The sequence below is a fragment of the Suncus etruscus genome, chromosome 12 (assembly GCF_024139225.1).
Source record: "Suncus etruscus isolate mSunEtr1 chromosome 12, mSunEtr1.pri.cur, whole genome shotgun sequence".
In the NCBI taxonomy this organism is placed as follows: Eukaryota; Metazoa; Chordata; class Mammalia; order Eulipotyphla; family Soricidae; genus Suncus; species Suncus etruscus.
The window spans coordinates 29885429-29901500 of record NC_064859.1 but is presented as its reverse complement, the minus strand read 5'-3'; the positions used below and the strand labels follow the sequence as shown (position 1 = coordinate 29901500).

General features: G+C 40.6%; 1 protein-coding gene across 2 annotated transcripts in view; it reads left to right on the top strand.

Annotated features, from left to right (window-relative positions):
* Positions 1 to 14149, top strand: part of ACTR2 (actin related protein 2) — a 47825-nt gene extending 33676 nt beyond the window's left edge. For both annotated transcript variants that reach the window (XM_049784744.1, XM_049784745.1), the window contains exons 7-9: positions 2897 to 3042; positions 7462 to 7594; positions 13524 to 14149. In XM_049784744.1, coding sequence (XP_049640701.1) covers positions 2897 to 3042; positions 7462 to 7594; positions 13524 to 13694 — 450 coding nt within the window. In that variant the 3' untranslated portion in view covers positions 13695 to 14149. The remainder of the gene's footprint in view (positions 1 to 2896; positions 3043 to 7461; positions 7595 to 13523) is intronic.
* Positions 14150 to 16072: the final 1923 nt, after the last annotated feature.

Here is a 16072-nt window from a genome sequence, read left to right as displayed (position 1 = left end):
CTCCCCCCCCCAAAAAAAAAATTCTGTGTTTTATTTAGCCACCATATAATATTAAATAAGTCAAGGATTATTAATTGGTTTTCTGCTTTAGACATAATTAGATATTGATGTGATAATGGACTCCAGTATCTGAAGTAACATCTTTAAACATGTATAGATCGTTATTTTTATTGGCATTTTACAAAAATTAAAAACAGGTTGCAGGGGCCGGAGCAGTAGCATAGTAGTAGGGCGTTTGCCTTGCACGTGGCTGACCCAGAACGATTTCTGAGCGCATAGCCAGGAGAAACCCCTGGCTAAGGCTAAGGTGCTGGCCTTGTGTGTAGCTGTCTCTGGTTTGATCCCTGGTACCTAGAGTCTCCTGAGCAGCTCCAGAAGTGACCTTGTTAAGCACAAATCCAGAAGTAGCCAGAGAGCACCATTGAATGTGTCCCAAAACCAAAATTTAGACCAAAATGTTCTGCCTTATTGTGGCAATCGTATGAAACAAAAGCATAGGTAATTATAAATTAACAGGTATTTTATTTATTTCTTCCCTTTTTATCAAAAAGTTTGAGTAGCTTACAAAATATATACACAAAACTTACAAAGACAAACTAATAAGTGAATGGAGAGATAAAGAGTAAGATAAGATTTGGTATAACAAATTGGGAACCAGAAAAGAAAGGAAAAGAAATTTAAGCCATATTGTGTATTGCTGTTTTTGTTTTTATTTGTGGTGACTGTGTTTGAACTCTGGGCCACACATATGAAAATGAAGTGCTTAACCACTAAGTTGTATTCCAAGCCCAAAACTACATAGTCTTTAACAGTTCACAAGGCAGGTAGAAAACTTGTCCCCCACTAGCCAGACAGATCATTGAGATAAGCTGTACCATCAAGTCAGAAGTGCAAGTTTCAAGAGGTTTTACTTGTAATAGAATCTGTCATGTAAAGTTTTACCACGTATTTTGGATGATTTTATGTGATTATCATCTAGTGTTTATGTTAATTTTCTTTAAACAAGTATTTGTGAGCCAGAGTGATAGCACAGTGGGTAAGGCACTTACCTTATATGCGGCTGACCCATATTCGACCCCCAGCATCCATATGATCCCCCGAACGTGCCCGCACTGATTTCTGAGCACAGCCGGAAGTAACCCTAAGCACCTACAGATGTGGCCTAATCCCCCCCCCAAAACAAATATTTAGAAATTTAATATGATTTATAAAAAGATAATTAAAGGGGGTCGGTGAGGTGGCGCTAGAGGTAAGGTGTCTGCCATTGCAAGAGTTAGCCAAGGAAGGACCACGGTTCAATCCCCCAGCGTCCCATATGGTCCCCCCAAGCCAGGGGCAATTTCTGAGCGCTTAGCCAGGAGTAACCCCTGGGCATCAAATGGGTGTAGCCCCAAAAAACAAAAAACAAAAACAAAAAAAAAAGATAAGTAAGGAGTTTTGGAAAATGTGATTGCTTTGCACTATGTATATATAACAAACTGAGTAGCTTAAAAACTTGCTTTGTGGCCTTTTCTTATATAGGAAAGTATAATTTAAATATAATTACTATTAATGATGCTATAAATGTCAGTGCAAAACTATATATGTTATCTCGTGTCAAATGCCACATATTTAATGATCTAAATCAGAGATCTTAGTGTCTTTAAATCTCATAATTTCAGTGAATTGTGAGATCATTAAAGCAAGGAAATTGCTACCTAACATTTCTCATTTAAAAATAAATGTGGGGCTGGCGAGGTGGCACTAGAGGTAAGGTGTCTGCCTTGAGAGTGCTAGCCAAGGAAGGACCGCAGTTTGATCCCCTGGCATCCCATATGGTCCCCCCAAGCCAGGGACAATTTCTGAATGCTTAGCCAGGAGTAACCCCTGAGCAGCAAACGGGTGTGGCCCGAAAAAAAACAACAAAAAAAAAACATGTGATTTGTGTCTTCTGCACAAGATCAGAAGACAGTTGTAATAGTACTTGACCTGTTTTAAGTTTTACTTGCTTAAATTAAAATTATATCAGGTAGGGCTGGAGTAATAGCACAGTGGGTAGGGCATTTGCCTTGCATGCAGCCAACCCACATTCAATCCCTGGCATACCATATGGTTCCCCAAGCCTGCCAGGAGTAGCTTCTGAGCGCAGAGTGAGGTGTAACCCCTGAATGCCATAACCAAAAAATTAAAACAAAAAATTATATTAGGTAAAATTTAATAGTGCCCACAAAGGAAGACTGTTGCAGTTGCCTAATAAAAAAGTAGTCTGCATCAATGTTTTCTTAAATTGTTTTGATCATGAAACAATTTTTGGATTAAATAATTTCACATAAGTAGCAGATGTAATAAAGTGTTTAAAGATCTGATTTGTCATGGTACATGGTAAAATGCCTAGTCAACTAGTGAGACAGCACCATCAACATGAGCAGTGATCTGAGTTCAGTGGTTGGTGGGTGAGTGCTGCCTGCTCTTGCTTTGCTGCATACACTAATGGACACTCAGCATTGGGGTCTCTAAAGACTGTTCCTGATGCTGAAGTGGAGGGCACCATTTTACAGCAGAATAGTGTGAGAAGTCATTATCTAGATGTACTTCATTTTTCCCTTTGTCCTCTTTTCAAAAATGTAATTTAGGGGACCAGAGCGATAGCACAGTGGTAAGGCTTTTACCTTGCACGCAGCCAATACAGGACAAATCCCAACATCCCATTTGGTCCCCTGAGCCTACCAGGAGTAACTTCTGAGCACCGCCAGGTGTGACACAAAAGCAAAAATGAAAACAAATACTTTAGGACAACTATCTTGAAAATAATTTTGATCTTTGAACAGATGTTTCTAAGAGTACTGTTGGAGTAGAGAACATTGAGACGTTTTTTCAGTCTTTGCTGACCAATAACATGGTTGTTCTTGGTTTCTAGCTCCCAGATGGCCGCATTATCAAAGTTGGGGGAGAGAGATTCGAAGCCCCAGAAGCTTTATTCCAGCCTCACTTGATCAATGTAGAGGGAGTAGGTGTTGCTGAATTGCTTTTTAACACAATACAGGCAGCTGACATTGATACCAGGTAAAGTAGAAAGGGTCATTTTAAGGTTATTTATCATGAATACCATGAATAGAATTTATTTAATATCTCATATTTTTGAATAAAGATTACAAAATATTCTTTTAATAGTTGACAATGTAATTTATTTTGGTTTGGGACCACAACTGGTAGTGATCAGTTTGGGTCTGTCCTTAAGGATCACTTCTGGCAATGCTGGCAAGGGGTACTATAAGTGGTGCTAGAATCAAACCAAGTCAAGCACCTTAAGCCCTGTTATGGTCCAGCTGTGGATATGTTACTAATGGGGCTATCATCAGTGGTGCTTAGTTGGGTGGAAGGTGGCATGCAGGGTCTGGAATTAAACTTAGGGGCGACATGCTGGGCATTTGCTTTACTCTGTGTTAAGCTAGTTCTCAGACCCAGAATTTTTTTTTAATCATTTAAAATTTAAAGTTGCAGAGCCCGGAGTAACCCTTGAGCATTGGCCGGGTGTGGCCCCAAATCAGACCAAAACAAAACAGAAAAAATAAAGTTGTGAAAGGCAAAGACTTCAGGGGCCAGAGCGGTGGCGCAAGTGGTAAGGCGCCTACCTTGCCCGTGCTAGCCTAGGACAGACCATGGGTCATTCCCTTGGCGTCCTATATGATTCCCCAAGCCAGGAGCAATTTTTGAGCACATAGCCAGCCAGGAGTAACTCTGAGTGTCACAGGGTATAGCCCCAACCCCCCCCCCCCCCAAAAAAAAAAGACTTCATCTGCACTCTGTTCAGATTTTTTTTTTTTTTTTTTTTTTTTTTGGTTTTTGGGCCACACCCAGCGGTGCTCAGGGGTTACTCCTGGCTGTCTGCTCAGAAATAGCTCCTGGCAGGCACGGGGGACCATATGGGACACCGGGATTCGAACCAACCACTTTTGGTCCTGAATAGGCTGCTTGCAAGGCAAACACCGCTGTGCTATCTCTCCGGGCCCTCTGTTCAGATTTTTGTTTTATTAATTTTATTTTATGCATATTTGCTTTATCTTGCTGTTTCTTGAGCTCCTTGCCATAGAGTGAATGCATATATTCTCCCTGTTTCCTTTTCTTTCCCCTTTGTTGTTGCTGTGATGACTAGGTTGTGGTGCTTACTTGGGGTCACATACTTAGACAAAATGCTCATACATCTTTAGTTCTGGCACTTGCTAGAGGTTGCACACTTTAGTTGTTGCTATTAGCTTCAGTGTTGAACATACCTCTCTGTACCAGACTTTGTCACATAATCTGTGACATGCAGGGATTAGGTATATGCATTTGTCTTTTGATGATCATTAATAGCAAAATTGTACTTAAAAGCAGATTCCTATTGTTGATGAAACTGTTGGCATTCCTGAAGTAGTTAGGCTCTTCTCCACAGAGTGAACTTTGGAAAGGAGTACAACTCAGGCCTGGAGGAATAACTTAGGGACCCTGCTTTGCCAGTGCTAATCCAATCCCCAGTGCTACCATATTGCACTGAGCTCCGTCCTGCAGCTCTGTTGACCATGGTTCCCAGCACCACAGAAGCTTCCTGCTGTTTTGTAGCCAAGTGTGTGTGAGCACCAAAACTGACCAAGAGGGACCTAACCCCTGGCAAGCACCATATGGTCCCCCCAAGCCAGGGACAATTTCTGAGCGCTTAGCCAGGAGTAACCCCTGAGCATCAAAAAACCAAAAAAAAAAAAAAAGATGTACAACCACTATAGCCAGGAATTATATTTCTGGTGACCACCAGTGTGTGTGAGCACTATAATGAGCCCCAACAAGCACAGCAGCTAGAGTACCACCCCCAATACATGTGTGTGCAAGTACCACCACAAAGGATTGCAGTTGGGTCCTGAAGCCAAGTGTGTCATCACTGCAAGACACATAGGCAAGACACATAGACTGATAGGCAAGACACAGTTCACCTCTGGTTATCACAACAAAAGGTTTTCCAGGGTTTGTTTGTTTGTTTGTTTTTATGTTTGTTTGTTTTGGTTTTGGGGCCACACCTGGCGGTGCTCAGGGGTTACTCCTGGCTATCTGCTCAGAAATCGCTCCTGGCAGGCATGGGGGACCATATGGGACGCCGGGATTCAAACCAACCACCTTAGGTCCTGGGCCCAGCCCCCCCCCTTTTTTTTTTTTATGAAATGTCTTTATTTTAAACAGTGTGGTTTATGGAGTTGTTCATAGTACAGTTTTTTCTGGCATTCAATATTGCACTACCAAGTGTAATATTCTCTTGACCCTGGTCATCAGTTTCCCCACTTCCCTGAAGCTTGCCCCTTGGTAGGTAGGAATAATTTATTTAATATTTTGTATATTCCTGAGAAATCAGAATTAAAATCATGGGGTTTCACACAGTCACAAGCAACTAAGCAGTCCACAAATTTTAGGGTCTGTAGCTTTAGACTGATGAGCTTATATAGTAACAGGAGTGGTTCATAGTGGTTTTTCAGGGGGCTTCAGTGCAATTGTTGATACAAATACACATAGGCCTCATCTCACCCTGTGTAGCACAGTGATAGAGTGCCTGCCTCACAAGTCAAATGTAAAGTCAAATTGCCCCTGGCACTACTAAATAAATTACACATATGGATATAAAAACACTGCTCTTCTGGAACTGAGAATTAGAGTAGCTTACATTGAAATAAGTAACAATCTGGAAGCCAGTCTGAATGAGCCTAAAATGAATGTGATTTTTTTTTTTGAGCTTTATCAGTTTTCTTTGGTTTTTTGTTTGTTTTGGGGCCATACCCAGTGACACTTAGGGGTTATTCCTGGCTATGCACTCAGAAATCACTCCTGGTTGGGGGGAACCATATGGAACGCCAGGGGATTGAACCATGGTCTGTCCTAGGTCAGCAGCTTACAAGGCAAACACCCAACCAGTGCACCACCGCTCCGGCCCCTGAGCTTTACTATTTTTACTGCTCTTCAGACCTTCATTTCTCACTTCACACAGTCTTTCAACCACTGACTAATATATGATGGTGTTAAAAGGCTCAAACAGCTGGATTATTTTTACTACATAGCAGTTATTTTAGATTTGATTTTCATATCTAACAGCTTATTTAAGATAGAGGAAGCTATAAGAAGCAGACTCACTGATATAAAAGAGAGGACAATCTCAAGCAAAAAAAAAAAAAGAGAGAAATTAAAAAGTAGGATCCCAGTGAAAATTGTTAATTATAGTAAACCATTGATTTCATTGGCTTCAGAGGCATCCTGTGTTAACACAGTCAAAATACTGGCATTTGTTTTATGATTTATGGCTCTAAGTGGCAAACTCATTCATTACCTTTATGTGAGAAAGCTTACTGAGTGCTCCAGAAGGTTTTTTCAGGGCCAGAAAGATAGTATAGGTAAGGTATAGGCTTCTTGCCTGCATCCCACCCATCTAGTTCCAATTTCTGGCACCACAGGTCCCCTGGCATCATCAGTTATCAGTCCTGAGCATAGAGCTGGGAATTGAGCACTGCTAGGTGTAGCCCAATGTCATCCCCGAATTATTTTTTTTTTAAATTATGACAAATTTGACATGAAAGAGGATTTAGGACAAGGGATAGAGTGTAGCAGTAGAGTATTGAACCCCTTGTTTAAACCATGGATCCATTCTCAGCACCAAAAAGCACACACAAAGAATTTGTTATCTAACAACAATAAGAATAGCAAACATTAAGTTCTGTGATTTATGTGTCAAATTTTATTTCTCTCAGCAAATTCCTCAAGCTGATAGAAATATTGTTTTCCCAATCTGAAGATTCCTCAAAAAAACTGGAGCTCCCATATGATCCAGCTATACCACTCCTAGGGATATGCCTTAGGAGCACAAAAACACTACACAAAAATGCCTTCTGCACACCTATATTCATTGCTAGCTACAGTAGCCAGAATCTAGAAGCAACCCAGATGCCCGACAACAGCTGTGGTACATATACACAAAGGAATATTATGCAGCCTTCAGGAAAAATGAAGTTATGAAATTTTCCTATCATGGATGGACATGGAAATTCTTATGCTGTGTGGAATAAGCCAGGGAGAGAGATAGACACAGTCTCACTCATCTATGGGTTTTAAGAAAAATAAAAGACACTGTAATAATACACAGAGACAATAGAGATGAGGGCTGGAGGGACCGGCCCACAATATGAAGCTTACCACAAAGAGTGGTGAGTGCAGTTAGAGAAATAACTACACTGACAACTATCAAGACAATGGTAGTGAGTAAGAGAAATAGAATGCTTGTCTTAAATATAGGGAGGGGGTGGGGAGAAGAGGGAGACAGGAGGCATTAGTAGTGGGAATGTTGCACCTGTGAAGGGGAGAACTAAGACCCAAGTACAGACATGTTGTAATCATGATGCTTAAATAAAGATATTGGGAAAAAAATACAGTTTTCCTAATCTGAAACCCCAGTAAATACCAATTTTGTCTTTCTAGATCTGAATTCTACAAACATATTGTGCTTTCTGGAGGATCTACTATGTACCCTGGGCTGCCATCCAGGTTGGAACGAGAACTTAAACAGCTTTACTTAGAACGAGTTTTGAAGGGTGATGTGGAAAAACTTTCTGTAAGTATTAATAATCCAACCTAACGTTAAATACCCTGTAAGATAGCTTGTGACTCTAGACAACCACCAGAGGGAGCCAGAAGTCTTTCTAAGCCTAATGCTGTCTCAGTCACCTGTGGCCTTGGAATAATTAGAAGCAAGTATGAGCTTGCTTCTGGTCCCTAGTCAATGGATGGAGGGCAGCAAGCAGGCTGGAAAGCTCTGGTTCTTCTGTAAAATATAGCCTGCAGTCCCAGTGAATTCAGCATGGGAAGAGCTCACTGTGCTACTGAGGAGATGTAAATGCCTTCTTGTGTTTTGAATGAAAATTATTTTCTGTTTGCCACCTGGCTGTGCTCAAGGCTTACTCTTGTCTCTGCACTCAGGGATCACTCCTGGCAGGGGTCAGGGAACCCAGACCATATTGGGTGTTAAGGATCTGCTGAATGCAAGGCAGGCACCTTATTCACTGTCCTATTGCTCCAGCCTCTGTTTTGAATTATTTCCTGAATATGTAATTAGCCTTCAGCAAAATTTTTGGATTTTTCGCTCGCTCTCTTTTTTTTTTTTTTTTTTTTAGTTTCTGTTTGTTTTTAGCCACACCTGACAGCTCTCAAGTGTTGCTTCTGGCTCTGCACTTAGAAATCCCTCCTGGCAAAAACAAAAAAACAAAAAAACTTGAATTTGGGGCCAGAGAGATATCATGGAGGTAAGGCATTTGCCTTGTATGCAGAAGGTCAGTGGTTCGAATCCTGGCATCCCATATGGTCCCCTGAGCCTTCCAGGAGCGATTTCTGAGCATAGAGCCAGGAATAACCCCTGAGTACTGCCGGGTATGACTCAAAAACAAAAGGAAGGGAGGGAGGGAGGGAGGGAGGGAGGGAGGAGAGGAAGAGAGAGAGAGAGAGAGAGAGAGAGAGAGAGAGAGAGAGAGAGAGAGAGAGAGAGAGAGAGAGAGAGAGAAGAGAAAGAGAAAGAGAAAGAAAAAGGCTATTTTCTATTTGTTGCATGTTTTGTTTCTCCAGTAAAAATATAAAATAGGGTTGGGGAAAATATATAAAATAAATTTGTTTCTAATAATTTTGCAAGCTCATCAACTATAGTTCTCGAAATACTTTGATAGTCTTTTAATAATACATGAAATAAAAATATATAACTAATATGCAAAAGTTGATGGTTCTTTAGTTAATTGTTTTCTGAGTGTAAAGCCAGGGGCAACACCTGGACACTGCTCAGTCTATTTTCATTTTAGGATTTTAGTGAATAATACAAATACTTTAAAATTACTCGTGTGGGGCCAGAGCGATAGCACAGCGCTAGGATGTTTGCCTTGCATGCGCCCAACATAGGATGGACCATGGACCCTTGTTCGATTCCCAGCATCCCATATGGTCTCCCGAGTCTGCCAGGAGTGATGTATGAGTAAAAAGCCAGGAGTAACCTCTGAGCGCCGTTGGGTATGATCCAAAAAAACACAAAAAATCGCTCCTGTATTTGTGTATTCATTCCCTCTGAGTGCTAAATATTGATGCTAAATATTGGGGGAACAGAACAAAGTTGAGCAAGATAAAAACTCTGTTTTTAATCTGTTTGGTAGTATAGCTGTGATGGAAAGTAAGGTAAGGCTCTGTTTGCCACAGTAGTAATAGAGAAGATACCTTCCTTCTGGTGGCGAGAACAGGGAATGCCTCTCTAATGAGTAGCTTTGAGGCCTTTGTGGCATGAGGGATTGAGCAGTTTCTGAAAGATGAGACCTGCACATGCCTTGAGCAGGGCTGTGTGTGGATGAAGGTATCTGGGGCAGAATAAATGAGAGGATTGGGGTATCCGGTCATAAAGGTGACAGCTTAACAGGTCTCTGTGCAACCACTGAAGAATCTGATTTTGTTCCTGGTGAGATTAAAGTATCAGGAGGGTTTTTCACAAAATCAGGTATCTGACTAATTTTAAGGGATCCTTAAGTCTGGTGTGGTAACTTTTGACAAAGGGAGGAAAAACAGTATTATAGACAGACTGGTTTGGAGGTCTCAGATAGCAGCAGAGGACTGAAGTGGCTGACCTGGAGATTGGCAGAGAGATACAAGTCTGGATTGCTGAAGAGCCTTAAAGGGCTGGATTGGGAAGAGGGATACATTACTTAAGATAATGAGTTTCTCTGCTGTTAGTTGCTTGAGACCAAATGCAAAGTAGAGAGTTGGTCACATGATTTGGTGCTTTGCCTTTGGAGCCTGAAAGGGAGAGAAAGGCAGAGTCACTGAGGATTATTCCGGCAAGAGGTGGGGAGAGTACTTGCATGCAGTTTTGTCTAGGGACGAAAATAACCAGGAAATCTATAGATAACTTTGACGAGGAGGTACGTCCAGAATAGTCTGACAGCCTAAGTTTTCAGGGGACTGCAGAGTGTTATGGAGGGGGAGAGAGATGCTTCTATGAGAATAAGAAGCCTTCTTGTCCTCAGGCCTCCTGTTCTGTGAACCTATTCCAAAGGCAGAGAGAGCACCCATGTCTGTAGGTGCTGTCTCGGTTTCTTTTCACTGCAGTGGGAGCAGGTTGAGCGTTGCGCAGACTGACTGGTTTGGTTTTTAAAAATATTACCCAGGGATAAGCCAGGCCTCTTCCTTTATACAGTGTTACCCGATGTCTCACATTATTTGTGTGCACTGTCTCACAGTAGCACTGCATTGTTGCTAGAAGAGATCTGAAAGGCCCCAGCCTTTTGCTTTCCTGTTGATTCCAGACAAAAAGATAACCAATTAAAATGGTAGATTAGCAGCAGAACTTATCTATATGGTAAACTGGTGTTTTTTTATGTCACAAATCTGAACTCTACAATTGCATATGATATGTGAAGATCTATTATTTAGAATGATTTTTATTTGAGTTTTTTTGTACAGTTAAAACACTGTAAAACTGCTATGCCTTTTCTTTGTTTTTGTTTTTGAGTCACTCCCCTTCATGTTTAGCATTTACTCTAGCCTTGTGTTTAGGAACCATTCTCAGTAGATTTAGGGGGCTGTATGGGATCCTGGGGATTAAACCTATGTTGGCCTCATGCAAGGCAAGTGTCTTACCCTTTTTACCATGCAGCTCAACTCTTATGTCATTAAAAATTTCTCTGTCAAAAGTTAACTGAGGGAGAGGGGTGAGTGATAGCACAGCGGTAAGACATTTGACTTGCACGCTGCCAACCCGGCATAGACCCTGGTTTGATCCCCAGCATCCCATATGGTCCATGAGCCTGCCAGGAGTGATTCCTGAATGCAGAGCCAGAAGTGATTCCTGAGTGTCACTGAGTGTGGCCCAAAAACAAACAAAAAATGTTAACTGAGGAGCCTGAGCAATAGAACAGTGGGTAATGCTTTCGGCCTTGCTTTCAGTCGACCTAGGTTTGATCCCTAACATCCCATTTGGTCCCGCAAGCATACTAGGAATGAGTTTTGGGTGCAGAACCAGGAGTAACCCCAGAGCGCAACCAGATATGGGCCCCCAGAAAGGAAAAAAGAAAAGTTAACTGAGGTTTAGTGTATCCTTTTAGACAGTAATGATTAAAGATCCCAGATTTTATCCCAGTTGTCTTTAATTTTAGGCGCAGTGTTCATTGTCTCCCAGGACCCCCATGTTTAGTTTGACTAAATTTGGTCTTGTTTATTTTTAGAACTTTTCATTTTAATTTGAAACAATAGAAAATGACCTTTGCTTGTAAGGAAAGACTTTAAATTTTATTTCGTTGTAAAGGATTTAGTCTCATAGCAGGATTAGACCTTGAAGACAAAAGTTTCTTCAAGGGACCTGAGCGATAGCACAATGGGTAGAGCACTTGCCTTGCTCAAGATCAACCAGGGTTCATTCCCCATTGGGTCCCACAAACCCACTGAGTAATTTCTCTCTCTCTCTCTCTCTCTCTCTCTCTCTCTCTCTCTCTCTCTCTCTCTCTCTCTCTCTCTCTCTCTCCCCCTTTCCTTCCTTCCTTCCTTTTCTTCCTTCCTTCCTTCCTTTTCTTCCTTCCTTCCTTCCTTTTCTTCCTTCCTTCCTTCCTTTTCTTCCTTTTCTTTTTCTTTCTTTCTTTCTTTCTCTTTCTCTCTTTTTTCTTTCTTTCTCTCTTTCTTTCTTCTCTTCTTTCTTTCTTTCTTTCTTCTTTCTCTTTCTCTCTTTCTTCTTTCGTTCTTTCTTTCTCTTTCTTTCTTTCTTTCTTTTTCTTTCTTTTTCTTTCTTTCTTTCTTTCTTTTTCTTTCTTTCTTCTTTCTTTCTTTTCTTCTTTCTTCTTCTCTTCTTTCTTCTTCCTTCCTTCTTTCTTTCTTTCTTCTTCTTTCTTCTTTCTTTCTTCTTTCTCTTTCTTTCTTCCTTCCTTCTTTCTTTCTTTGTTTTTTCTTTCTCTTTCTTTCGTTCATTCTCTTTCTTTCTTCTCTTTCTTTCTTGTTTTCTTTTTCTTTCTTTCATTCTTTCTTTCTTTCTTTCTTTCTTCTTTCTCTTCTTCTTTCTTTCTTTCTTCTTCCTTTTTCTTTCTTTCTTTCTTTCTTTCTTTTCTCTTTTCTTTCCTTTCTTTCTTTCTTTCTTCTTCTTTCTTTCTTTCCGTTTTCTTTCTTCTCTTCTTCTTCCCCTCCTCCTTTCCTCCCCCCTCCCCATCTCTCCTTCCCTTCTCTCTCCACCCCACCCCATATCCAGTGGCACTCAAGGATTACTCCTGGCTCTGCTCAGGAATCATTCCTGGTGGGTTTGAGGGACCATGTGGGATGCCAGGGATCGAACCTGGGTCAGCTGCATGCAAGATAAATGCTCTACTCACTGTGCTAACTCTCACAAAAAGTAATTTCTGAGTGAAATTACTCAGAGCCTGAAGTAACCGCTGAGCACCACTGGTGTGGCTCCAAAATTTAAAAAGTTTCTTTAAGTCATACTAAGTTAAAGAAGTTACAAGGAGAAGAACACAACCAGCTGACTTCACTCATCAGCAACATATAAAAAAACCAAAGCAGGAAAATCCACAGTAATAGTGATAACAAACCCTTGGGAAGTAACTACTGACTGAGGTTGCCAAGTAGTAGAACGAGTCGGGGGCCAAAAGGCAGACTGGAAGTACATCAGGATAGTGGTAGAAGATCTTGAGCACTTTGGTAGTGGTGGAGGTGCAGTGACTTTGTACATCAAAAATATAAATGTCAACACTGTTGGGGCTGGAGAGATAGCTTGGAGGTAAGGCATTTGCCTTTCATGCAGAAGGACGGTGGTTAGAATCCCAGCATCCCATATGGTCCCATGTACCTGCCAGAGGCAATTTCTGAACATAGAGTCAGGAGTAACCCCTGAGCGCTGCCAGGTGTTACCCAAAAAACCAAAAATGAAAAGAAAAAAAGGAAAAAGTCAACACTGTTACCTGAACTACAATTAAGAAAAAGAAACCCCTTAACAGATACTTCATGTGATAGCTGAGTGATTTGCTCTTGTGGATATCCAATAATTGATGAGAAGCTTGCTGCACTCAGGGCACTTGTCCTTGTAATCATGTAGTTTGTCATTTGAATCAAGTCACTTTTGTTTTTATTGTTTTGGGGCTACACCTGGTGATGCTCAGGGGTTACTCCCGGCTCTGCACTCAGAAATCACTCCTGGCTTGGGGGATCATATGGGACGCCAGGGGATTGAATTGCGGTTTCATTGGTCAGTGCTGCAAGGCAAACACCCTATGCTGCTCCACTGCTCCAAACCTCCATGAATCAAGTCACTTTGAGAATATCCAGTAGTGTTGTTAAAATGATGCGACTTGGGGTAAATTTGGATCATTGCAGGCTCACTGGGAGGGGCCTTTAGTCCCTTAGCATGGAGCACAGGCCACATGGAATCCTGCTGTCCTGTTTGTCAGAGAGCGTCACAAGAGACTGCAGGGGAAAAATAATTTCTCTTCAGCGGAAAACATTATGTCCATGTAACAGCTTACCTCCTCTTCCTCCTTTAGAAATTCAAGATCCGCATTGAAGACCCACCCCGCAGAAAGCACATGGTATTCCTGGGAGGTGCTGTTCTTGCGGACATCATGAAAGACAAAGACAACTTTTGGATGACCCGGCAAGAATACCAAGAAAAGGGTGTTCGTGTGCTGGAGAAACTTGGTGTGACTGTTCGATAAACTCCAAAGCTTGTTTCCATCACAACCCTTGCGCATTCTTTTTTCTTTATTGCCAATCTTTGAACTCATTCAACTCCAGGATATGGAGGAGGCCTCTCTGTGCCCTTTGACTGGAAAGGTCAGGTTTTTTCCTGGTGTCTTGGGGATGCTTTGTTAAATTTTTGTTAATGTGGATAAATCTGACTGTTCCCTGAAAACAACATGAGGGCAAAGGGTCCTGTCTGCTGCTTTGTTTCTTCTAAGTAGGCATTTAGATCATTCCTGTCTGCTTCCTATGTTCACTTTATTGCTCTAATGCTGCTAGTTTTAGTCTGTAGCACACTAGGTGGTATGACTTGACTAGCATAAGAAAAACCCTTTAATAGGAGCTTTTACATATTATTGGGGTGGGGGGTGGTTAGGGATGAGGGGGCAGCTGAATCTTTTATGGCATTTCCTCTGTAGTGTGGTGATTTCAACAGTTACTGCTACAGCTTTTTAAGTGCGTAAAAGCTTCTCTTATTAACATCTTGAGAAATGTCAGGCTCAGAACTAAAGAGTTTTGGGTGGGCTTTAGGAGAGGAATAGTCTCTTTTTCTTTCTCTCTTTTCCTTTTTTTTTTTCTCTTCTGCTCTGGGGTACGTAAGATGAATTTTATTTACAATACTTTGATTTGCAGACTTTACTTTGGTCTGCCTGGAATTTTTTCATATGATAAAAAGGCAAGTGTGCTATTCTATTACAGTGTAGCTTAGGGATTTGTTTTTTAAAAATCAACCTGTTAACTGCAGCTATACTTCTTCGTCTCCATCAAAGGAAATGTAACATTTAAAAATGCTTTTGGATATTTAAATTACAGAGTAAAATAGTGCTAGAGAGCTGGTATTTTCTAAATGTTTCTGTTTGTTCTCGAAGCATTCAGGTAACCCAGTGCCAAGTACCAATCCTGCAAATCCTTTTATAAACTGGCAGTGCTTATTTAATAAAAATAAATAGATACATATAATTACTGGCAGTAAATTATACTTGTTCATTTAAAAATAACATTGAAATATGGGACTTGTTGCCAGTTGGTTATTTTTCATTCTATTGTTTTTTTATTTGAAACCTGAAAGTGGAGTAAATTTGACTGACATATTGACCCCACAAAATCAAGATTGGTATCTGTGTTTGTATTGAAAAACAAATCATAGCTACAAAAATCTCAGCCATCTTATGCTTTGCTGAAGAATTGTTGGTATTTGAACGTGTTACAAACTTTCTTGCCTGTGTGAAGAAATTACATGTATGAATTCTTGTTGGAATTGCTTGATATCTGAAAAAATATGGATACTATGGGTTTGGACTCTGCATTTGAAAGGGAAGATAATAAGAAATTGTATTATGCTGAATAAAAGCACAGATTCTGAGAAAAAAGACTTTATTTCAAAATACTCTTTACCAATAATGACTTTGAAAGAAGCCTCTTTTTGACATATTAAATTGGAGGAGCAAATTACTGGCATTAGCATCTCTTGTGAGAAAACATAAAATACATTTCTATGAAATAACAAAAGATTAGTTTTAATTACGCAGCTTTTGTTAATGTTTTTTTTTTTTTTTTTTTTGGTTTTTGGTTTTTGGGCCACACCCGGCAATGCTCAGGGGTTACTCCTGGCTGTCTGCTCAGAAATAGCTCCTGGCAGGCACGGGGGACCATATGGGACACCGGGATTCGAACCAACCACCTTAGGTCCTGGATCGGCTGTTTGCAAGGCCAACACCGCTGTGTTATCTCTCCAGGCCCTAATGTTAATTTTTTTTGTCTGTTTTACCTCAATTTGAACAAGTAACATTTGCCTGCATGCTGGACATGCTTCAGTACATGATAACTAGCTCTGAGCACTGTCTCCTAAACTGTAGGGACTTGAGTGAGGTCAGAAGCACTTTGGAATTTTAAAGTGTCCTAAATCATGTTCTTTTAAAACCCCCAATTTTGGAGTACTGGATTTGTTAAAGGAAACGGGTAGGACCAGTACAACTAGCTGTTCATTTCCAGTAAATGAAGTGACTCCTGGCTTGGGTCATGCTTTTAAAATATGGGTATAAAACCCAAAAATTGGTAGGCTCTTTAGTAAACAAGGAGCAACATTTGTCATTTGTCCCTGGTGGTAAAATTTGGTTTTAATTTCATGATTCTGCTAGCAAACATGACGGTTAAAATGGTGTGTTAACAAATTGATATAGAGTATAACTTTTAAGTTCCATTTTATAAATTTCCTTTTTTAAAATGAACTAATGCATTTAATAATTTAGCAGGCGGAAATCTGTTTAATTGAACTACTGTCAGGTATGCCCCTCAGAAATTTTTTGTTTTTGTTTTAGAAATCTTATTATTCTTGAAAATCACTGTCACTTAA